This window comes from Telmatherina bonti (genome assembly GCF_933228915.1).
Source record: "Telmatherina bonti genome assembly, chromosome: 15".
NCBI classification, from domain to species: domain Eukaryota; kingdom Metazoa; phylum Chordata; class Actinopteri; order Atheriniformes; family Telmatherinidae; genus Telmatherina; species Telmatherina bonti.
This window is the reverse complement of record NC_136613.1, coordinates 30,928,252-30,953,197: the sequence shown is the minus strand read 5'-3', so window position 1 is coordinate 30,953,197 and position 24,946 is coordinate 30,928,252. Positions and strand designations below refer to the sequence as shown.

General features: G+C 38.6%; 3 protein-coding genes across 4 annotated transcripts in view; all 3 read right to left on the bottom strand.

The window, feature by feature from the left end:
• Window positions 1–10,678, bottom strand: part of spegb (striated muscle enriched protein kinase b) — a 46,044-nt gene extending 35,366 nt beyond the window's left edge. Inside the window, exon 1 of the mRNA XM_079254822.1 lies at window positions 9,559–10,678. Coding sequence (XP_079110948.1) covers window positions 9,559–9,973 — 415 coding nt within the window. The 5' untranslated portion in view covers window positions 9,974–10,678. The remainder of the gene's footprint in view (window positions 1–9,558) is intronic.
• A 3,382-nt stretch (window positions 10,679–14,060) lies between these two features.
• Window positions 14,061–15,667, bottom strand: LOC306766910 (C-X-C chemokine receptor type 1-like; the record flags this gene model as incomplete). The annotated part of the gene is made up of 2 exons (XM_079254768.1): window positions 14,061–15,145; window positions 15,661–15,667. The coding sequence occupies 2 exons, from the start codon at window positions 15,665–15,667 to the stop codon at window positions 14,061–14,063; spliced, it is 1,092 nt and encodes a 363-aa protein (XP_079110894.1).
• Window positions 15,668–19,803: 4,136 nt separating this feature from the next.
• Window positions 19,804–23,647, bottom strand: nabp1a (nucleic acid binding protein 1a). 2 transcript variants are annotated; one of them, XM_079254460.1, is made up of 6 exons: window positions 22,692–23,647; window positions 22,364–22,502; window positions 22,182–22,253; window positions 21,640–21,724; window positions 21,221–21,290; window positions 19,804–20,756 (listed from the first exon to the last, which is right to left on the bottom strand). In XM_079254460.1, exons 1-6 carry the CDS (start codon window positions 22,783–22,785, stop codon window positions 20,557–20,559), a joined length of 660 nt encoding a protein of 219 aa, XP_079110586.1. In that variant the 5' UTR covers window positions 22,786–23,647; the 3' UTR covers window positions 19,804–20,556. The 2 variants fall into 2 exon arrangements, with proteins under 2 accessions (XP_079110586.1, XP_079110587.1); XM_079254461.1 differs by having other exon boundaries at window positions 21,239–21,290.
• Between the last annotated feature and the right edge of the window lie 1,299 nt (window positions 23,648–24,946).

Here is a 24,946-nt window from a genome sequence, read left to right as displayed (position 1 = left end):
TAAAAGGTGTTGTTTTAAACTGTTCCGATAGTCCTCGATGAGTTTAGCATTTTTAAACTTATGTTTTTAAAACTTAATATACATATATTTGGGCCTCTTAGTTGTTGTTTCTTAATGGACATGAACAACAATCTTTTTGCTTTATGTTCTGGAATTATAATGGTTTTGTGTTGTTGGATCAACACAAGATATCTACTACTTCAGAAGTGCAAAATATTTTTAGAACAAAACAAATTTCCGTTAATCCCTCTCACCAGTTTCCCTGTGAAAAACCTCTGCACAGCATGATACTACCACCACCATGTTATACTGTAGTGATGTTTTCATCAAAGCTAATCAAAGTGCTTTCTGTCACATGTTTGATGGGTCCCCCAATGCATTTTGATGAGCTCCTTCAATCCTTTTTTATTTCTTTTACTTTTCTGTTTCACAGTGTCCATCCCTCCACATAACCCAACTTTGTGGCGTTATGGACGAACACTCCAGTCTCTACTTTGGATTTCTGCAACTCCTTAAATCAGGGGTGCCCAAAGTTGGTCCTCGAGAACTGCTATCCCGCAGATTGTTGCTGTATCCCTGCTTCAACACACCTGCCATATATTAAATGGATTCAAGAGCCAACAAAGTTCTGCTCAGTAGCTCATTATTTGAGTAAGGTGTGTTGGAGCCGGGATACATCGAAAAGCTGCAGGATTGTGGAAAGGAGCTGGACACCCCTCTCTTAAAGGTTACGTTTGGTCTCTCACCTCTGTAATTAATGTTCTTTCACCTGATCTTTAAGTGTCAATGATCAGCCCTTACCAGGTTTGATGTGGTACCACCTTTGCCCCGCACACCCCCACACCCCTTCCCATTTCATTTATAATACAGTGTATGGATTTAAATGGAGGCATATAATGTGCTAAGAGTAAGTAGACCTGGTCTGACTAATGTATACCTTTTGAAATACTTCATGACTTCTGAAATAAATGTGAAAGAATTTCTTGGTTTTGCGCGCCAAAATTTTCATTATTTTCATCCATTTCATTTTACTAGTATAGACTAATGTTTGTCTATTATAGAAAATCTCAAAACTCCAAGTTGTAATGCAACAACAGGAAAGGTAAATACTTTTTAAAGGCTCTATACACCAATGAAGAAGTTCATAATTGTCATAAGATGTGGGGAACTCTCATAAGTTAGATATATTCCTAACCAAGCTTTGTCACTTAAGATGTGGAGAGCAGCTAAGCAGCTACCTTTAAGCACTGCGACTGTAGCTGTCATAGTAAGCTGACAAAACATTCTGTGTTTCTGTCAGCATTTTAGTGTTTAATGCTCCGTACGGTGAAAGTGTTGCAGAACAAAAATAAAGAGTCCAAGAAAAATTAAAGGAGCACTTGCCTGATTCTCTCTTTGCTCAGATTGTTTTTCATGGTCACTGCTCGTCCTCGACAGGTATGTTTTGTCTTGGTTTACGTTCAGCAGCAGGGTATTCCCTGAGATACACAGGGGGGTCTGAACCGTAACTACATGCCTAGATGAGGAGATCTCCTTTGTAGACATCAGTAATTTATATGCATAACAGTCAGTTTCTAAAATGCTGTAACTCCGTTAACACACATGTAAAAATCTCCTCAAATGAATACAAAGAAAAATGGAAAGAAGGCACTTTTGTCCGTTACATAACAAGTCAGAGTCTCAGCAGTTCCTCTGAGAAAATCCATTTCTGAAAAGCACAGAGCATAGACCTCCATCCGCAGGTGGAAATGTCTGTTGAATGCATATCATCCACTCTGAGGGAGCCCCCCTGTCCACACAATGGCCAGCGACAGTGTAAGCATCTTCCCCCGCTGTGTTCCACCCCACAGGCAGTGCACACCGATAGGCAGAAAAACCAGTGGGAGTAATCCAGCCCTCTTGAGATCACTGTTCTACAGCATTGGTTGACATTTTTCATTTTTCCCTTCCTCCCCATGTGTCTGTGTCTTATTCTTTAACTGGTGCAATGAGCCGATGTGGTGTTGTCGGCAGTGAGGGGGGGAATCGCTGAAGAGGGGACCTCCTCACTCCTCTGCACTGGTAGAACGCTGTTAACTCTCACTGCAAATGTGTTGGTGGTTGCTGAGACTGACAAGCTGTGTTTACTGCTGTTCTAATGTGTGTTGTATTGTCTAATGTTACAATTCTAATAGCTAATTATTGATCTATTTGCTGCAATACTAATATTCTGTAAAGGTTACAGTTTTAATGATGTATATGTAAAAATGAATAGTCTTGCAATTCATTTCATGTCATGGCTGAGTATAATACAGTCCATAGAAAGTGGACTGATTTATACTTAAATCAGTAGAAAGTGCTTTAATATGTACTTGTAACATAATCAAAGGTTGGTGTGAGAAAAAATTCTGTATCATTAAAAACCGTCTTTCTAATAGTTTCTAATCATTTTACGAAAATAGCATGTTTTTATACTATCGTCAGTGATAATTCTGATGGTAACTGGATTATTTAACATTATTTTATTTTATATTACTATCTTATATTTTATTTATTATTATATTATTTCATATTCAGTATCCGAACCATTTAGTCTGACGAAGGGTTGTGGGGAAGTTGGAGCCAATCACGGCAGTCTTAGGGCGAGAGGCGGGGTACACCCTGGACATATCGCCAGTCCATCGCAGGGCTACATAGAAACAAACAACCACTCACTCCTAAGGGCAATTTAGAGTAACCAATTAACCTAACATACATGTCTTTGGACGGTGGGAGGAAGCCGGAGAACTGGGAGAGAACCCATTTTATATTCACACACGTAATTCACTCCGTTACGGGGCCATTAAAGAAACACGTTAATCAACTTATTCAGATCAGCTGGATTCTGACAGGTTAATGAGATAAACGTGCTGTAGCTTGGCAACGGTTGTTTAGCATAAAAAGCACATCAAGGGAACATTAAATAGTTTCTGTACTTCAGCATATTTAGCAAGTGTAAAAACGACGCGGAGTCTAGAACACCATGACGCACAGCATCATTGTTTAATCCTTACTTATTCTCTCCAAATAAGACAATTATATCTACTTGCCGTAGTCCTCATATATGACAGCAAAGATGTCTCTGAATGGACATAAAACTCTGCGTATGAAATGGGAATCCTCTGAGCTTTAATACTGCATTAGCAGCTTTGCTTGAAAGGTATTAGATAACAGTTTTGGGATAAGTAATATAATAAAAAGCCCCAGGAAGAAGACAGTAGATGTGTACAGTGTTGAAGTAGTCATTGCTGATCCCGAGCCCACGGGATTCACTCTCAGGTAAAAACGTGTTCCTGTCTGGAAGACATTTGGCCCCTAATGGCCACTGTCCATCAGCCTGGCACACCAGACTGGAGTGCTTAATATATTCAATTCAGAGTGACTCAGTATGAAGCCCCTCCTCTCCACGGAGATTTGCATCAGTCTTAAACAAACCGGCCACTCTGATTGGTTGATCTGAGGAGACTCGATATCGTATCGGTATTGGCTCAGTACCAAGCGTGTGTACTCATACTTTATTAATACTTTATTAATACTGGTATTAATAAAAGTGTACCAATACTACAACCAATACCCAATACCACACTAGTCAAGCTAGCGCAGATGTGTGTGATGACATACTTTGGACATGTTTTAAAAGAAATAAATGCCTTGAATGTTAAAATGTGACATTTTGTCACACTAAAAGCTAGATCTTTGTTTCATAACCACACATTTATAGTTGTCTTTAGGTAAAATGTCCCAAATCAAAATAAAACTTGTTGAAATTGTTAGATCTGTAATGTTATTACATTTGTATTGGTGAGGTAACTTCAGAAAGGATGGGTCATTTATTACAACCTGATGAAATCTTCATTTGAGGAGATAATAACCATAGTCACAATAATGTTCACATAAATAGATTTGGTATTGGCAAATATCGGTATCGGCAGATATTCAAATTTCAGATGTCGGTATCAGATCGGAACTGCCAAAAGGTGAATCGGTGCATCCCTACAATTGGATTCAAAAAGCAACACCGAGTTGCCAATGATGCCATGTAGCCTCAAGTTTTTACAGCAAAATCAACACAGGTCATTTGTCTTCTGTACTGCACGCCATGTTTATTTTCTTCTGTTGCGTTCGCTCTACTGAACACTTCTGGACATTGTATGCTGCCGCTTTACTGACATCACATCCACCATTTTTCTGATTGGTTTACTCCACGCTTGTTTGTCCCGCCCTAAAAATCCGTTGATACAAGTGAGTCCCCAGACTCTACGCTGGTACAGCGACAGAGCCTGGCTTGCCAGGCTAACTGCCCATTGCTATGTTTGGCATCTGATGTTATTTCTATGCTCATCTTTACCACTTGATGTCATTAATTCCTACTCACTGTACCTTTAAATTTAAATTTCAGTTCAACTGAGAAATAAGGAGCTAAAGATAAAAGCTACTAAGAAGAGCTTATTTTTCACAATCTAAAACAATGCAAGCTAACAAATTCCATCATGGTTTGACGGAAACCCAGGATAAGTACATCTACATTTACATTTTCATGACTTTTGCCTCAGACTGAGTCCACGTAACATATGTTGCCACACAGTGTTGCAAATCACACTGCAGACAGTGTTGTAACTGGATGTTATTCTGGAGGTAAAGTGGGAAAAAACCAAACAAATACTCAGAAAACAGAAAGTTGTCACCTGCATATGAGTGCATATTGGCTTTAGCTCTTCTGATTCTCCAAACTGAGAGCACTCAGACTAGTCTAGTGCAGGTACTTTATACAACCTCACTTCTAAATAAATAAATACAACTTCAAGCTGCTGAAATAGCAAAATATGCACAGAAATTGCAATAATTTTCAAACAGAAATTAGTCTAATTTAAATGATATCTTATAATTACACTAAGGAACCCTTTTTGTCTCCTTGGCAACTGCATTTTATTGTGTGTTAATTAGTTATGTACCTTGTCAGAAATACTTAAATTGTGTCTCTTTTTCAATATATAATGTTTGTTCTTTACTTTAACTCTTTCTGCTCTAAAGACCTATTCTGTAACTTTCTGACCTTAAAACTCCACGTCCTAAACTTGTTCGATGACACAGAGACAACTATCGTGTGCATTTCTAGAGCCGCTACTGCCCAGCATTGTTCCGAGGCTGAGAAACCGAACGTTTAGCTTCACGGTATAATAAGAAACTGGTTAGTTTCTACAGTCATTTAGCAGACATGCTAGATGACTGCATTGAACATGCAATGTCGCTTAATCAGCACAGAAACATAAGAAGATTAAAAGAAAGAAAGGGTTGAAACAAGAGTTATCGTAAGATCATCTTTTCCTGGCTGGAGAGAGCTAACAGGTCAGGTAGGATGCAAGATGGATGCCAAATTAGCCGTCGATAGGGGGCGCGTGACGGAGAGAATGGCAAAAGTTCTGTAGTGTGTCTTTAACATTTCCAGAAAATAAGTCTTTACAGATCTCATTAAATAATGAACTGACACTTGCAGCATGTTTACCTTACTCTGAAGGCTATGTGATCCATTACCTCCAACTCTGCCAGGAGGCATTGATGCATTGCACTATATCCTAAAGGCAGTGGTGGACACCAGTTTCTAACCACCATCACTTTCTCAGACTAGTTCATTCACAGTGGAGATGAAAATAAACTGCCAGCCATCTTGCAATCAGGTAAATACAACATATACAATAATTCTAATCCTTTTTGTCGATGAGTTGTAGCTCAGTTTCAGAGCCTCCGTGCAAGACACTACATTCTTGTAAGCCCATTTGCAGTGTTAGCAAAAAGACTGATAACCAGTTTAACACTTAAACAGACAAAATAGCTTTTGTGAGACATAATTAACACAGAAACTTCATGTTTATTAGCTTGTTTTTTTTCAGGTTTTGTATCTCAGTCCACCTTTTGAAGTTTGTTTATGGTAAAATGGTAAGCATCTGATGGAAAGTCATTAAAACTTTCCATCAAGCATCTGTGTTAGGAGATCAATGTCCATGTGTAGAATGGAAGTAAATCCCAAGTCTGCCCAAAATAATCATTCATTTCCACAATCTGTCATTTTAATGAGTTTTTACCTAAGGTTTAGAACTTCCTGCAAAAACAACGTTGTGCACTCAGCTATCAAAAGGCAACTGCAGGCCTAACGCTGAGAAAATCGGCTTATTTCAGGATTATTTCCTTTTTTCTCCCTTTTAATGAAGAGCCAGGGGCTTGCTACTCTAAGCCTTATCTCAGTTTGCCTGTCTGTAACAAGACCCAGCCACTTTTAAAGTTGCACTGCAGTAGGTTCTTCATCTCTGACTGACTCAATAATCTAAACCTGCCATAAATATCTGAGCAGGTTTACTTGTGCTGGTCTTTGTTCTGTTTTTTTTTTTTTTTAAAGTTCATTTGGTGCAAAAAGATGATGAAACAAGTTCTCTGAAGGATTCTTACAAATGGAATTGTTCTTTCAGCCATCAAAAACTCTTCACGTCATAATTTCTTTTTACAATAATAAAAAATAAGACATTGCTTTGTTGATCTACTTATTAAAACATGGTGGTCATGAAGGGGATTTCCACAGCTGAACTCTGCTTCCACCTGTTCACTCACAGTCATGCTCCAGGAAGAAGACAACATGGTGGGGGACCTGTCCAAACACACTGGAAAGGGACCACTTGCTGGTTACATAGAAAGTTCCAAATATAGGCCATGTCAAACAGGATGACTACCCTACAAGCATCAAACATGCAGCTGATTCATCCTGTTCTGCTGGTCCCCTCTCTTTCATGCACTTTATCAACCACGTGAAGTCAACAGGTGATGCGAGGCTTGTGTTTACCGTTAGCATGCAAATAACTGTCACTATCTGCAAGCTGATTGGGTCAAACAATGATGTGCACCACAGTCACATTTAATAGCATAACCTATTAGGAGAAAATATTATTCGTTAACTCCCAAAAACATGTTTTTATGGCACAAAAACATGTTTTTATCTGTGAGAAGGCTGTAATGAATCTACTTTTTCATCCTACGCAGCAATTAAAAAGAGAACTGGAAAGCAGAAAGAGACATCACTGAGTAAAAGTATTAAAAATCAAATAAATGGCAAGACAATAACATGTTTGTCTGTTTAATTGGTGGAAATTTGGCAATTTCTCTGATGAGCAGTGAGAAAGAGAGGGAGGGTAAGTCATTCAGGGCTTGGCTAAAATTAGCAGTGATGTCTTGCTGTGTAACAGGAGAGACGCTGGCCTGCTAACATCACAAAAATCTAAGGCCAGGCACATTCCACTGTATAAATAACTAGGGAGAGTTGGTGGACAAGGGGGGCGGGACGGAGAGACATTTTCAAAGACGAGGAGAGAGAAAGGGTTCAGGCGGTATCATTGAGTGATGGGACAGCTGGAGACTATGCGCATGGCGAAGCAGCAGGGAACTCAATCCAATCAAAGGTTAAAATGGAGCAAGGGAAAACTTCCCAACATAAAAACCTCCACCAGTACACAGGACCAGTAATGAGGCTTACAAGAAACCAGTGTTTTTTATGCTGTGGAAGTAGCTGCGTTGTATCACACGGCTGTGGTGAAACAGCCCTTTGAACGTACTTCTTCATTGTTGCGTATTTCTACATATGAGGGCCCCTGTGACATGATCCATGCAACACACTGATGGGGTGTTGACACAATGGCAAATCTCTAAAAACTAGAAGCAGTACCGCTGCTGTAATATAATGCAAAATGACAAAGGTGGAGACTTGACGAGGGGTTTTTTTTTGTTCGGCCCAAAATCTATACTGTTGTATTCATGAATTAGAAATGATTAATTCTGTCTAAACTAATATGGTTTTTAATGAAAACCTTCATTTTTCTTCACAAAGTCATGCAAACTTAGATGCATAAGCCTATTTAAAAACGTATTAATTTGATTGTGTGAATGTGGTGTGTATTTATGTAGGAGAAGAAATGTAGTACACTGTGGTCTCTGGTTGCGTATACTGGAGGCAGTCCTTGTCATCATACAGCCTGCACACATCTTTTTTTTTTTTAGGACCCCTGTTTGCTCCAATGTTTGCATAAAGCATCTTGTGTCCTGACATGAGAGGAAGCACTTATTCCAGCAGTCCTTTATTTTTTTCCAGTTTGTAAATGTGCTGAAACATTCGCGTGTTAAGCTGTAGTCAGTAACGATGAGTCCGGACAGCTTTGAGGAAGCAAATGTAAAGCACATTTCAGCCCTGCGCTGTCGGTTAAAGCTAATGTAGATGCAGGGAATGTTTCTGAGCAGCGAAGAAGTGGAGAGCGCTGAAGAACAATGACAAAGTGCTTCAGCTGATACATGAATGAGCGCCGGCTGGTTAGAGCTGTTGATGCCATTTTTCAAAGCAGAGGACGCGGTCAAAGCGCTCGGTTGAGCTGAATTTACATCAGTACTGAGATGATGCAAGGCATAACAAGAGACTTTGTTGGTCAGAATAAATGCTGCGTTGTCCTTCTGAGCATCCTTGCTTAGACATTGAGGAATCTGAGGAAACATGCTCTCAGGGTCTCACTTTGGTTTAATGCATAGTTTAAAGAATGATTTATTTCCAGCGTTGCGTGCTAGAAGTCAGACCTTTCTACTTTACGCTAATTTCCACGAGTTTCCATCTCATAATATCCAATCTCTCTTTATCATTTTAATTACAAAAAGAATAACGCAAAATATATTTAATGTACCAAAAGAGGGTTCAGCTGAGTTTTAAAGATAGTCTGCATTTATACATATTAGTTGTGTATGAGCTTGATTGTGAGGACGTTCAACGTGATTTAATGCTGAGTTTTTTTCTACTTTACTCAAAAATATTAAGACAATTTGGACAAAAACATGAAAATACTCAATTATTGTGATTATTCTTTTTCTGCAGTCATGAAGGTACTAGTCAAGATGGGAATAAAATGACAAAAGATTTACTTAATCACATAAAGGAAACAGTAAATATGACAATTAGTGTTATTATACAACAAATTAACCAGGTCATGTTCTTAAGTTGTTAATTAGGATTGTTATCTTATTATTTTATGTGGTGATAAGGGTTGGATTTGCTGATAGGACAGGAGATTGGTTTTGTGGATGGTTGTGGCATGCTGGGGTGAATTTGAATGAATTTCATGATTATAACTGTCTGTGTGTTGTAGGATTTTATTCCTCATATAAAGGCTGAACAGAGTGATGAATTATTATTCATCCTGAAAGATGGAGAAACTGGATGTTTTGCTTCAACAGTTTTTTTGGCTTCGAGCATGGGTGTCCAGCTCTGGTCCTCAAGGGCCACAATCCCACAGGTTTTCCACGCAACCCTGCTCCAACACACCTGACTCAAGTGAATCTAGATGTGTTGGAACAGGGATACATAAAAAACCTGCAGGACCTGGGGACCAACTTTGGACACACCTGAAAGTAGTTCAGATTAATGGATAGTTTGAGTTTGTCTTTGTATTTCCTTAACAACAGACACTTATAACCTCATAAAAATCATTCTATGAGTCAACTTTTAATGTTTTCTGACATTACCTTCACCCAGATCCAAGACAGCCAGCACGGCGCTAGTCCGAGCCTCTCCCAGGTGATTATTGGCAATGCAGGTGTAGAGGCCAGCATCACTGGGTTTACAGTCTCTTATCCAAAGACCTCCATACTCTTGGTTTTCCATGTTGAGCAGGTCATCGTTGTGGTACCAGTACAGGGATGGCTGAGGGTCTCCAGTCACGGTCACCTTGAGACGGATGTCGCAGCCCGTTCCCACGGCAGCATTCCTCATTTTGCGAATAAAAAAGGGCGGAGCAGGTGTGGGATGACCAGGCCGAGCGTCTGATGCAACTTGCTCCGGGCTTGCTTTGGATCGTTTTGGGGGGATGATGGGACTCGGGGGTGCTGCCGCCTCATCTGCCCCTTTTTTCAGGGTCATTTGCACATCAGCTTTCCTCATGGTTGTACTGACTCTAGGCCCTCCAACGGATATCTGTCCACCTGGACTGTATGACTGCAACACTAAAGGACCCTCTTGAGTTTGTTAAACTAACTCCTGGTCAGGTCATTAGAGTCTATAAGCAGGCCTTACAAATAAATCAAATATGATTGTTCCATTCTTTTTTTATAATCAAATTATTTTTCCAGAGACAAATACAATTCCTTTAAGCATATCTGAAGTCTTCCTAAACTTCTCCTGTCTGGCCTTCTTTATCTGAAGAAGAAAAGTAAATTGTTGATCACCAGGTAATCAAGCAGTTAGAGGCAGCTTCCACTCTCCCGCACAGCGGTATTTTTAGGGCAAGACCCACCGGATCGTGTTGCATTAACAGCAGCTCCGCTGACTTGTCTCTTGGAAGTGATAGCTCTGCTTTTCCAACTCCTTTTCCTGATGTTCTTTGACTCTCAGTTCTTCCGTAAGCTTTTCCCAGGAGAGTGTGACTTCTTCCCAGAAATAAAAAGAAAAGGGAAAAAAGAAAAAACCGTGCAAGTCATCAATGATTTGCCTTTTTGCTCCCTGTCTCCTTGAGGTTTGTTCTTGAGTTTTGTTCCGGTTGAATGCAAGCATCACGTCCTACCCAGTAAGTTGCACAGTGACCCCCACCCCTTCCTAGTCCCATGAGTTAAAGCACCCCACTCATGATCTCCCCCTACCTCTGCTCGTCAGTCTGGTGGGGGAAATGACATCCAGAGCCTAGCAAGCCTTACAATGACAGCTGCGTGGTCCGTTTGCCCACTCACTGTGAGGCTCCCGCCCCCTCGTCATTTTTAGCCAACCTGAGGTCAGTAGAACATGGTGCAACACTTTGGGGGGTAGCTGGGGCAGGACGGACATTTAATGTGCAAGTCATACGCAGAGGCTGATGCTGGCCTTTAACTTGTGAAAAGGTGTGCAAATATCACAAGAAAGAAAATATTATCAGTTCATGGTTGGATTTACAGGGAAAGATGGTGTGAGATCACAAAATGATGTAAATGATCTTTTTGATGGCCTTTAAAATTTCTGCATTTTCTGATTATTATAAAAATTCAATTAAATTCAGTTCAGCTTTATTTGTATAGCGCTACTTCACCTGGACTTTGTGTGTCTTGTTTTAATTTGTGCTTCAGTGTATGAAGTTTTTTTCTCTGTATCTTCTGACTGCATCATTTGCGGCGCGGCTCTGAGTTACATGACCTTTTTTCTGTCTACCCCCCCCCCCCCCCACCCCCCCTCCACCTCCCTATTATCCTAATGTATCTCTGTTCTTATCTCTTATAAGGCGGCGCTGGTAAAACTGGCTGCGGGGCCTAAGTTCAGCTTGGTTCTGTATTATTCTTTTGTCATTAATGTTACATGTTTGTATGTCAAACCTTGGACGAGCTGGCTTGAACTTTGCATTTCCCCTCGGGGACGAATAAAGTACCGTTGATCTTTAATCTTTGTTCACAACAATGTAGTCTCAGGGCACTTTACAGACACACCAGTTCAAGCTAATTCATGAATAGCCTAGCTAATAGAAACCAACTGATTGCAGTGAATCTTGACTTCGATTCAATCCCCCATCCTGAACATGCATGAGGCGACAGTGGGAAGGAAAAAACTCCCCAGCAGCAGAACCCGGCTGAGGCAGGGCAGCCATCTGCCTCGACTGGTTGGGGTGGAGACGACAGGAAGGACAGATCAACATGTACAACTGCACTTATTCAGGAGCTCCTGCAGAAAAAGGACAAATATGGTAATAATGGCAATACAGTCATATATTTATACATAAAGGAAAGAAGCAAAGTACTTCTGAGTGCATTGGGTGATTTTCCCAATGACTGTAAAACTAATGGATGGCTAAACTATCCCCAACTATAAAAGCATAACCTGGACAGCAACAAGCAAGCAGTTGCCATTCTTTACTCCAATTTCTATGCTACTGGCTCAGCCTATGTGTCAGAAAAAAATATGTCAAAATTTCTTTTTGAAAAAAAAAAAATGCCTGGGAGTGAACAGAGGGTATGTCGCTGTAGCTTCATTTCCCTTCAGTAATTCTGCAAATCTGAAAATGACTTCATGATGATCTCTTTAATCTGGGAGGCAGGACACCATAAAATAAAAAGTCACAAAAAAGAGAAACAAACTTATGTCAGACATATTTTTTCTTTAAGTGGTCTAAAACCAGAAACCAAGCAAGACAAAGTACAGACATCCCCCTGCAATGAGTGCCGCCCCAATGCAGACAAAGCTTTCAGTGGAGTATGAGTTGACAAAACCAAAAGGAAAGTTATCTTGTTCTTACGACCTTGAGAGCAAGAAGTTTTCACTTCTCATGGAGTATCACGCTGAGGTCTGCTTGGCTGATGTGTCCAGAAATGCCACAAGCTAGTCCACATCATGTAAAAAAAAAAAAAAAAAAAGTCATTTTGTTCTCGCAGCCTTGGGAAAAGAAAATCGTTCTTGCTTCTGGCGTAGTATGTAACAGACTAAAAGAGGTGGCAGCAGGGGCAGGTTTGATAGTACTTGCTTTAGTCTTATTTGTAGTATTAGCAAAGACCCACCGTGTTTAGTATCGCAGTTCTCAAACTTTTTGAGCCATGACCCCCAAGGTAACAACCCCCACACAATGGCTGAATGATTAATTGTATGTTATATCAGATGGGTCACCTGCACACATCTTCTAAATGTTGGGCAAGAAAACTGTCATCGTCATAAACAAGAAGAACAAAATGGTTTCTCTGTGGTTTCCTGTTGTGACACCTATGTGCACAAAATCCGATTTTCTCACAAAGTTAATGTCAGATTCTGATTTTAAATATGGCGTGTGTATGAACTGTGCTGTTTATTGCCTTAATGTGCCAATTTGACATGTTTCTCTCTACATTAATGGTATAATTTTGAGAGCCTTGATCAAAATATCACATTTATTTGGTAAATGTAGGCTAAAAGGATTTTACAATTATCTGGCTCCTGAAACTCCTGAAATTAGCTTAGGACCCCCATGGATGTCCTGCCTCCCAGTTTCAGAACCACCAGTTCAATAAATAGAAACCATTTTTATATTGTTTATTAAATAACAAATTATTCAATCTGTATAAACCATATTAACACAGTCAGTCATAATAAAGCTTGTTGGTGTTCTGGTAAATATTGTGGATAGATTTACATTAACTGTTTATACAGAATATCTTTCTTCTGTAGTTTATGAGCAGCAGTCTAAGCTGCAGTTTTTAAGAGATCATTTTGTAATCAAGATGAAGAAAAAATAGCTTTTTGACCTCATCACAACTTCTGTTTTTGGTTTCTTCATATAAACTGTGTGGCTGTAAACACTTATTTTCTTAAAAGCATGACTTTTTGTCAGCTGAAATATCAAGTGACAGTGGCTGGGGCTTGGAAAATGGACATTAAGAAGAGATTTGATTTTTATAATAAACTTTAATCATATTTTTATGACACAGTCCATGTAAATATTAAAATTGTACAAAAATGCATAACTAAAAACATTTTAGAAGAGAACATGACAGAGCAAACATCTTTTAAGCAAACAGGAATGATTGTGTCTTTGAATCTTACTCAATCTTTTTTTTTTAAAAATATTCTACTTAACAATAATAGCCATATATTCACCATCTATCTGAATTTTAAGCCATTTCTCATCTGTGTTTTAGTGTTCATCAGCGGAATAGTCACACTAAATGAAGTATTTTCACAGTTCACACCAAATTGTGACATTTATGTTGTCCAGTTTCCAAAAGACACAAATTTAAACCTCAACCCACAACTAAAAAAGACACAAGTAAACAAAAAACTGTACCGTAACATTTTATCTAATATGATAGATGATGTAACAACTCAACTCCTTAGAAAGTTCTTTCTTGAAATGTTTATGGATTTAAGCCAATGTAAAGATAAATGACATAAAAACTACAAGAAAAAAGTTAAAAGGGTATTTACAAAAATAAAAACTAAGTATTTAGCTTAAGTACAGCCAACAGGATATAAAGAATCTGTTAGTTCAACACTTGACATCTAGCGGTAAGTACAGCAGTATGATCAGTTGAAATGAACAAGCGTCTCCTCACATGAATGTAGATGTTATTTCCGATGACAGTGAAGACCTGCTGCTTCTTGTAACTGGTGCTCTCTCCATGATACCAATCTTTCTCAATAACTGAACCAGCTTCTTCCTGAATTTTTCTCCCACAAACGCGTACAGCACTGGGTTTACACAGCTGTGAAGCAGCCCCAAACTCTGGGTAGCAAACATGGCCTGATCGACGACCATCCGCTCGCTGCACTGGTACGGTACAATCTTTGCCCTGAAAAATGTGTCTGCCATCACTGCGATGTGGTACGGCATCCAACAAAGGAGGAAGGCAACAACCACAAAAATGATCACTCTCATTGCTCGTTGCCTCTGAAACCCCCCTCGGATGTGAAGGAGGCGTCTGATGGTTATGCCGTAACATGGCAGCATGATGGACAAGGGGATGACGAAACCAATAGCATGGCGAAGGATTCTGGTGGCCAGCCGCCAATCATCAGCGCTGTTGGGATTGTATTTCTCAGCACACACCACTTGACTGGAGTTTTTAGAAGGGAAAGAAGAGTTGAAGAACCCTGGCAGAGACAGAAATGCTGCAACAGCCCAAACAGTGATGCAGACTGCCCAGCTGACCAGCTGACGTTTGGCCTTGCGGGCCTCCATTGCCCTCACGATCACCATGTATCGATCCACACTGATGCAGGCCAGGAAAAGAATACTCGAGTAGAAGCTCAGCTCTTGGAGCACAGTGACAATTTTACACATGGCATCTCCGAACACCCAGCCCTGTGTGACAGAGGTGGCCCAGAATGGGAGGGTAACAGCCAGCAGGATGTCTGCAACTGCCAGATGGAGGAGGTAGAGGTCAGAGGGAGGCAACGACGTCTTGCCGTGGCCAATCACTAGTCCCACCACGAGGTTCCCAGGTATCGCCAGCAGGAAGATGAGGACGTAGAATGAGCAGACCACCAGCATGGCAGCCTTTGGTAAAATAAAACTGTCACAAGGCTGCGTGTCTGGATCTACAGTGAAATCTGTGTAATTAAAGCCGAAACTAATGTTCAGTGATTCGTAAACAGAGCCAAAGTCGTCAACCATAAACGAAGATGTGTTTGGATCTGAAGGGGAGGAGAAATAATAAATAATCATTTAAAAAAAAAAAAAAAAAAAAAAAAAAAAAGAAATCTTACAATGTTTTTAATCATATCACTTTTTTTTCTTTCAAAAAATAAAAGTAATCTATTAGAAAATTTTTGTCATTTTTATTGTTTTTATTGATCTTTTTACTTGTCTTCTTGGGCATTACAGCAGCAGAAGGATGGTCTGGCTACTGTGCTGTTTTTTCTTAATTGAAATCAAGAAAAATGACAAGCAAAAATAAAGTTTTATACATTTTTTTTTGTTACTAATCTACAAAAATCGGCAATATCAAAGAATTGTGAGAATCGCAATTTAAATCAAATTGGCACCCAAAATGTCATAATCTAATCAGGACAAAAGCATATTGTCACAGCCCTAAATGTGACTACGACTCATTTATTTTATTAAATAAATCATTTATTTTTAAAATAAAATAATTAATACATTTCATAAAATAAATCAGTTAAAAATTTTTAAGACAAAGAAAACTCACCAGTCATTGTGGTGCCTTTCTGTGGGAGGCAGGGTGTATGTCACAAGAACACAAGCGACAATCGATCTGTGTGTCTATACTCATCCCATTATGCCATTTTTGTCACACTCTCAGGCTTTGATTGGCTTAAAAATTCAGACAGGGTGGTGTTCATCATAATTTATGCATTTTATGTCACTTTTCTACTTTTTACATATCATCTATCATAATGATTACTTACCTCTTTTTCTGTGTTGTCTTTTAACTTTGCATTGATTAAAGTTGTGTTTATTCATCAGTAAGACTATTTTAATTAGTTACTTTCTGGTTAATCCTAAACAGTAGTGCTTCCTCCTTAAGTAACCTGGGTACTTTTCTGAATCACTGCTGTCATGGGATTTAGTGTTACACAGTGAGCAAAAATTGAAAGAGAAACCATTTGTTTCCAGTGTCTGGGCTCCAAATAAACATTACATGCATATAAAAAAAATATTTTAGAAATGCTGCATGTTTTCCAAGTATTCTAGCTAATGTTGTTTTGTCTGATTGTCCAGTTTTTTTAACGCCTGTCCTGTTAGTTTGATGTCATTTCGCACTTGGCAGCATATGACAGGTCAACAGTTCTGTTAGACCACTGCACATGAGAGGAAGTTCCCAGCTCAAGACACGCGTCTTTGTTGACACACGAGTGCATCACATTTCCTGCCACACGTCTCATGTGTTTCAATGTCCAGTGTCACAAGTGCTGTAATTCTCAGCAGTACAAAAATTACATAAACATGTTTTTTAGTTTCAGGTTTAGAGCAAAATGGGATGGTGGAAGAAAGGAAAATGATCAATAAGACAACAACTTCATTGAAAAAATATTATATGATGTGAATTCATGATAAATAAGACACACTGTTGGCATTTCATTACAAGTTGTGTGCACCTATAAAGACTACCTTTTGAGTTATCTGACTTGTTCTGAGGAACAGTTTTAACATTTGTAAGACAGGGTTGTTTACGTTGTGTTGCCGTGGTTCAGTCAGGAACAGATCAGATGAGGGTGATTACTTCAATTTAGCCGCAGCAAAAAAAAAAGATTTCTTATTGGAAAGAGGAAATAGGTAAAAAAAAAAAAAAAAATGTCTACCTGTACTTAACAAAGTTTAAAATTTTAAATAAAAAATTCTCCGTGACCCATGGATGGATGGATGGATGCATGGATGGATGCATGGACGAACAGATGGATGGATGGATGGATGCATGGGTGGATGCATGGATGAACAGATGGATGGATGGATGGATGCATGGATGGATGCATGGGCGAACAGAAGGATGGATGCATGGGCGAACAGAAGGATGGATGCATGGATGAACAGATGGATGGGCGAACAGAAGGATGGATGCATGGATGAACAGATGGATGGGTGGATGGATGGATGGATGGATGCATGGACGAACAGATGGATGGATGGATGAACGGATGCACAGATGGATGGATGGATGATAGGATGGATGGATAGATGAATGTAAAGAATGTAAAATTTAAAAAATTGTAAAACCGTATAATAAAAAGCAGTACATTAGTAAAGTATGTTTCTCAAGAATGGTGTATTTAAGGTAACTAATTTAGGAACTGCTGTCAAGCCTACCGAACAACCATCATCAAACTTATCAAACTCATTGTCATTTATGCAGTTGATACATTCTTCTTTTTTTTCTTAAACTTTTGACCTACATGTTAATTTAAAACTGAGGGGTCATGCTTGTACGCTGTGAGAGTGCTGGGGATGTTGTGGGACAGTCAGGGAGGGTGAAGTTATTGCCTTTCCAGCAACCTGAGCCTTTGTGAGTATTTGTCTATTTATCAGTTAAGTTCAGTAAAATGAAGAGTTTGAAATGCAAAGGAGGCATCTGTAAACATTTCAGTAATAATACAGGAATACTTGATTGTCACATGTGTGATCCAAAAGAGGGTTTAGTTTTAATTGGGTCCAGTTGCATGAGATGACCTCCAAGTATCCATGTACTGTAGCAGCCATGATGAAAACTTTTAAAATCCTCTTAATATTGGAGGAATTTAAATTAACTTCAGTGGTTTCTTTGTTAGGTATTAAAAACTGGAGGCTGTCATGAGAAGAAAAGGAAAAAGTTCAGCTTTCCCACAGTTCCTCCAAGCAGCAACTTTCCAAGCAATGCATAGGTTTAACCAACTCTGACATGGACAAAAGTATGAGCAGAGGAATGAGTGTGGGAACAGTCTCAGCTTTGATTACAAGGTACTTGCTTGTTTTACAGAACAGCCTACCTGTAACAATGCAATAATGGATAAAGTACCTATAAGTACCTTTTGTGGATTATTAACCATATATCGGTTATTATTGGTTGAAGAGAAACTATTACATTCACTGTTACTTTTTATGAATATATTTATAACCACTACAACTTAAATGCTTTAAAATGACGTACTACCTAAAACCAAAGCAAATACAGACTATTTTTATTGATGAATGTATGAATTTCATTTATCAAATTACATGTTACTATGTGATTTTTGTATGACTGTTTTAATGCTAAATGACTGTAAATTTAGACTGCTGCTGTCTTGGCCAGGACTTCCTTATAGAAGAGATCTCAGCTCAATAGGACTTTTCAGGTTCAATATGTTAAATTTGAAATAATATAAATATATATACATACATATATATATATATATATATATATAAATTTGAAATAATATAAATATATATATACATATATATACATATATATATATATATATATCACAACGTCGTAAATAACAATAAATTGCCATCTATTAATGTACAAAGCCTAATTAAATCTGTATATAGGCTGATGTGTGAGAATGATGTAGTGTTTGTGAATGTGTTTTCATACACATATCCTACATCACATAAATCTGCACAGGTATACACAGACTTGCTTATAAATATATATATATATATATATATTTATATATATATATATATGTAGATATACATATACATATATATGTAGATATACATATATATATATGTATATCTACATATATGTATATATATATATACATATATATATATACATATATGTAGATATACATATATATATATATGTATATATATATACATACATATATGTAGATATACATATACATATATATATATATATATACATACATACATATATGTAGATATACATTATATATATATATACATATATATATATATATATATATATATATATATATATATATATATACATATACATAACATGTTTGTATGTATTGATGTGGTGTATTTATGTAAAATATATGTGTGTGTACTGATGTTTGATTGTACTTAATGACTTAATGGACCCCAGAAGGAACAGCACCTGCTGTTGGATGCAACTAATGGGGATCTATATAGATAAAATACATATTTATGCATCATATTTTCAAATTGCTCAAACATTTTCTCATGAAGGTGAATACATTAAAAAAATTTTAAAAAATGAAAAAAAAGGGACCAACAGCTGTCCTATTTCTGAACAACTGCAGTATTTAAGGACCGATGTGTTTCCACAGAAATATTTACGTTGAGGCTTTACCCACTTTCTTTACCCCGTGACACAAATTACAAAAAAGAAACTACATGCACTGATGTTCTGGTGCTTGGTGCAACAAAGGATGTGAGGAAGGATTTGTTGTATGCAATGCACTGCTTCACGTAAACACTTTCAGTCCCGGGCAAAAACAGCTGTTTTCATCCTGGGTGAGAAGGGAAGTCAAACCATGAAACATCAGCTCTTCCGCTTCTTTACAAACGTACCACATCATGCTTGTTAAAGGGAAATAAAGCAAACAAAGTATTTTACTCTTCTGGGCACTAGATGGAGCTAAAGCTAACATGTCAAGTCATACTGCTGCTTCAACATGGACCTTAAAGATGGCAGTCATGTCCATGTGATGGAGTTGTGGCACCGACTGCCTGTACATACATACCCACCCCCCAAATAAAGATTTAATGAGACATTATGGGCATCATAACCAAAAACATGACAAAGCAGTACTTGTTCCATTACTATACAAATGGTCTAACCAACACGACCTACGTTCCCAGACAGACTTGAGAGAACCAAGTATGGCAGCAAGGTTATTCTAAAATTTATTTGGTGAACCGTTCTATTTGAAGTGGTCCCTCCTTGATGGAAAAACAAAAAAAAAAAAAAAAAGTACATATGATGCAAACAAAAACAAACATCTTTTAGGGTGACGTGGCCAAAAAAAAAAAAAAAAAAAAAAAAAAAAGTCTACATCCCCATTGTTAAAAATCCAAAACTAACACCTTTTGCTTTAACAGAGTCACTTAGGATACAGTTTGGTTAAAGACAGGGAAGACCCTTTGAAAAAAATTCACTTCGTCACATCACAGTCCAAGATATCATTTTCACTTAAGGCTTATTGAACAACCAAAAAAAAAAAAAAGTGTTCCTGATTTAAATGACAGCCAAGCTTCAACATAATTTAATAGAAAGTGCATCAAGTGTTCAAGTAGGGTGTGTAGATTGAAAGAAGAGGGGAGGGAGAGGGGCTGGTGTGAGGGGGAGGGGAGATAACACTGGCACAGAACGGACAGTTTGCAAGACATTTAGAGGACAAGAGTGTAGACCGAGAAGCTGACCACAACTCAACCACAAGCCTCAACTGTGGAGGTTCTGATAGTGCAGCTGGTAGATCACCACCACAGCGCTCTGAGCTCGACCTGCACTACGCCAGACAATGAAACACGCAACTATTGTAACCTGGATAAAAATTATTCAGGGGGTCCTTAATAAAACTTTATTGACAGAGCCGACTGAGGCTGTGGTGGAGAAGGGGGCAGAAGGTGAAAATCAGGAGCAGGGAAACGGGGGGGGGGGGGCTCCCATTATTGTCATCACTTTCTCCTAGCTTCATCTTTTGGCACGTCGTGGGTCCCTGCCATTGCTAATGGTAACTGAGGTCTTTGTGGCTGCTGGGGGTCCAGCAGCATTGACTGCAGGCGCACCGTTGCCAGGAGACCGGCCATTGGGTCGCCCAACGTTCCCAAACGTTGAGTCGCGGGGTGCACCAGGTGGTGGGTTGTTGGCAAAGGGCGGCATGGCACCGTTACCTGTAGATTTGACATACAAGTAAGTGATCACAAATAAAATGGGACAACTTAAGACATTCAACTGTTCAAGAGCCGTTTTTTTCCACGAGAGGTTTGTTGAGTTTGCTGGTTGAACTCAGTCCAGTTGCTTCTGCGTCTTCAGTTATGATACGGAGTAAACGCTGCACTGCAAAGGCTGATGACAGTTCATTACAGATACGACAGCTCTACAACACGTCTGCTTTACACAGAAAACTCATCTGTCCTCTTTGCATTTTCAATTACATGAAAAATCAAGTTGCAAAGTTAAACACTTTGGAAAAAGACTAAGAACTCTAAAATGTCCTTACTGTGATGGAAGAAAGAAAAATAAAACTAACAAGTTGACACTTTTATATCTGTTAAATAATCTCTGAAGCAAAAATAAAGACTTTTAACTATAAATGGCAATGTGACTGAAATTGTTACAAGAAAAATACACTGACCTGGTGGGGCGGGTGTACCTGAATTCTGATTGGGTGGAGAGTTTCCCCTCTGGTTCTGGTCAGGTTTGCCCTGTTTAGACAATAAAACCAGAAAAACTACTAAGAAAAAGAAAAAACACTGACCTACTGCTTTAACAATCCTAAACGGAAAGCAGAAGGTACGATGGACCTGAGACTAATTTTGTTTTTATTATCCCATGAAAAAAAGAAAAAAAAATTACTGCATTACAATAACCTGGCCTTTTAAAGATGGTTGCAGAACTTAAATGAGAAATACTTTTTTCAACAGCTGTAATGTTTGTATGGTAAAACAAAGCCAAATGACCTCTAAAGCATTTATAAAATTTGTGTCTCTGCAGGATCTCCAAATGTGTGGCACGCTACATTTGTGACCAACCAACAGGTCAAAGGCTACTCACAGACTTGTTCTGTTGGTTTGCTTGGGCTTGCAGCTCTGGGTTTGGTTCGCTGAAGTTGGGCACTTCTGAATACACCATGCAAAACCTGGGGCAACAACACGCATGTAAACATTTAAACTTCTGGATTATATTTGCATAGTTTTTTGTAAAGAATTTAAATTTATTCTTGGATCGATTTAGTTTTTAGTCTTGGTGGCATTTGCTGCCATGTCATGATGCACCCAAGTATGATGATAATGTATTCCAATTCTGGATTGATGCATTTGGTTAAGAATAATCCTCCAAAAACTTTATTTCATGTCATACAAGAGGGTAATTATTTGCATAAAGGTCATAAGAAATCTTTACAGTAAGAAATATGCCCAAGCTTTTAAAAAGAGAAAAAAAAGGATTCACTTTCATTGCTCAGCATTTAAATCAGGTTTAAATGATAGGAAAACACTGCAATTGCAGTCTTATGACCTTTTTATTTCACAATATGCAGTAATAAGATATGAATATGATGCTTGTGCAGAGAAATACATTTGTGACTGCTCACTCACTCTCCAATCTTCTGAAGATCTCCTCCTCTTCCAGTGTACAGGGTCAGGCAGCCTTTCCATATAGATGCATAGCTAAAAAGAAAGAAAATATATTAATTAGTACAATCATTGCTTTTGTATTTACATTAACCAAGCAGGTTGTGGTCATAACATGAGTTTGCAAGCACATGGAGAGGTCCTACCCTCTGGTGAGCTTGATGATGTCTCCTGGCTGGATGAGACTACCGAGTTCATCCCAAACAGAGATCGCTATGCTCCCGCTCTTGTCTGCCACTTTGCACGAGCGCACCTCGTGGCCATCTTTCGTTTTGGTTACTCGTCCTGATAACACAAAGCAGCGGAAAATGTATTTAATAAGCCAGTTTAATAGGGAATAAATGCTAGTGATGTAAAAAGAAAAAGTTGAGGTAAGATAGAATAGTATGAATTTCGCCGCCGTCGGTCCCTTTAAGATGAAGAACACGAGTTGATGTGTGGAAGAGGCTGATTTAGCCTCCCAGAACTACTCACCTATCTCCAGAACGATGAACACAATATTCAAGTTTTTCGACCCAGGCTTCACGTCCTTTATCAAAAACAAGGCCTCGTTTGTAGGGGTTGCCATAATTAGATCTTAATATAATAATTGATCTGGAAGTCGCGCTATTACCGGATAGCTACAACGTTAGCTGTAGCTTTGCTAACTAATTAGCCTGCTAAATGCTAACCAAACTCTCCTCGGTTCACAAGTTTAATCGCTAAAAACTGTTGGTACAATGGCCATCTACTGATCTGGGTTGAAATTAATACCCGTGTGTGAAAACAAACAGCCTCTCGATGGGAACCAAATCGGCTTTGTGAAGTAGTTTTGTTTGTTTCTACTTCAGTAGCTCGCAGTTTACTACTTGATTTTAATTTCAGGATACGAGTCTTTGGACACTTTGTCTTCTGCAAAACATCGCCATAATGGCAGCTTCATAACACACATAACACTAGTGGACAGAAAAAAACGAGTAAATGTCGCCCTTAGTCCTGTCAGTAGTTTGGAATAAATGATTAAAAAATCGGTATAATAGCACTAGTAAGGATGACGGATTGCTTATCAAATCTTAATGGTTCTCTTAAAAATCACCCTCTTCAATAAGTGTTACACAACTACTGAACATTGCCTCTATTGGTAATAATTTGGAGATATCTGTCGACCATTTACATAACTCTTCTTGACGTTAATGTTTTCAACCCCATCGACCGCATTTCCTTTGTGTGGCTCTTTTAAGTATAAGGATCTGTTAGCTTTGTTAGCGCGCAGTCTGGCCAAATGCTTTGTTATGCTGTGTCTATATCTAACTCACTGAGTCCCCTTTAACGTTGTTATTTTCTAAATTCTTATTCCTAATGTCCTAGATAATAGTACCTAAAGAAAACGAAAGCCCAAAAACTAAATTTAAACGCTGAACATTCAGCACACTACACGCTGCCCCTCTGCTTCAACAATACCCCAAAAACTACGTCAGCTCCTGCTGCCGGTCGTATTTATCTGACTCGGCCAGTTCCATTATTCAACTGGAGGTAGGGGTGGACATTTCTTCTGGTGTCTTCTAACACGACTAAAAGGACACTAAAATCATCAGTCTTTGTTGGTATTAGTACATTTTATTCCCAAGTAGAGGTAGATTATTTTCAGACAGTTTTACAATCGTTTTCAGCTAGGAAAGAAAGACATCAGTTTGTACCAAATGCACTTTCATACGTAAATGACGCGAGAAAAAAAAGTATTTGCGAGACTTGGTATCAAGGGATCGTGAATCTACAATTAAGAGTGTTTTAAACGAAGCTATAACATTTATTGGTTTAAAGTTATTTTTAAGCTTTAGTTACTTTAAACAAAAATAAGCCGTAACTTGCATAGATGTAGTGTAAGTTGTCAACGCGTAAAGTACATTAAGTGCTTTAATATAATTCGTAAACCGCTTCGCGGAACTAAAATGACCGTAAATGATCGAAGCAATCAGCGCGATGTGGTTTTAGTTAGTATAAGTAGTATCTGAAAGCAAAACAGATAAACGTCACGAACAGGATTCGAACCTGTGCGGGGAAACCCCATTGGATTTCGAGTCCAACGCCTTAACCTCTCGGCCACCGTGACAAGACGCCGATATACATGTTATCGATGATCTATTCATAGATATCCGTATGGCTTCTACATGCCTTCGTTTTTTTTATTTGTGTTGCCACTAATTTTCAAGCATTTCAGCTTCTTAATCCGCTATCTTGGTAAATACAGGTCGTATATCCCGAAAGAAATTCGAGTGGAAAACCATAGTATGTAGTCTTTGTTTGAAACATGAGAGGGAGACAAACTCCACCAAACAACTGTATTACACAGTCGCTGACAACTCTAAATGAAAAAGGCACCACAGTCCTTATCTCCTTCCCCTCCTGCATTCGTTTTACGAAAAAAGGACAGTCAAATTTAGTATTTATTAAGGTATTGTTAGCAATTGTACACAAAAGGCTGGTGCGTGGTGGAAAACCAGTGGGATTTATCGCTAGCATTTAGCTCTTAGCATACATAACTAATGACTGCAATTATAAAGCATCATCTATGTAATTAAAGGGTCCTTAAATCCTCCTGGGAGACAGCACAGGAAATGGCTGACATCATGACATCAAAAACCCATGAGTCGTGTCTGTCTGGTTTTAAGGTTAACTCAGACAGAGAGATGATGACCAACCAGCAGTAGCACAGGGCTCCTGCGGTGTGGATAAGGCAATCCCCAATGACA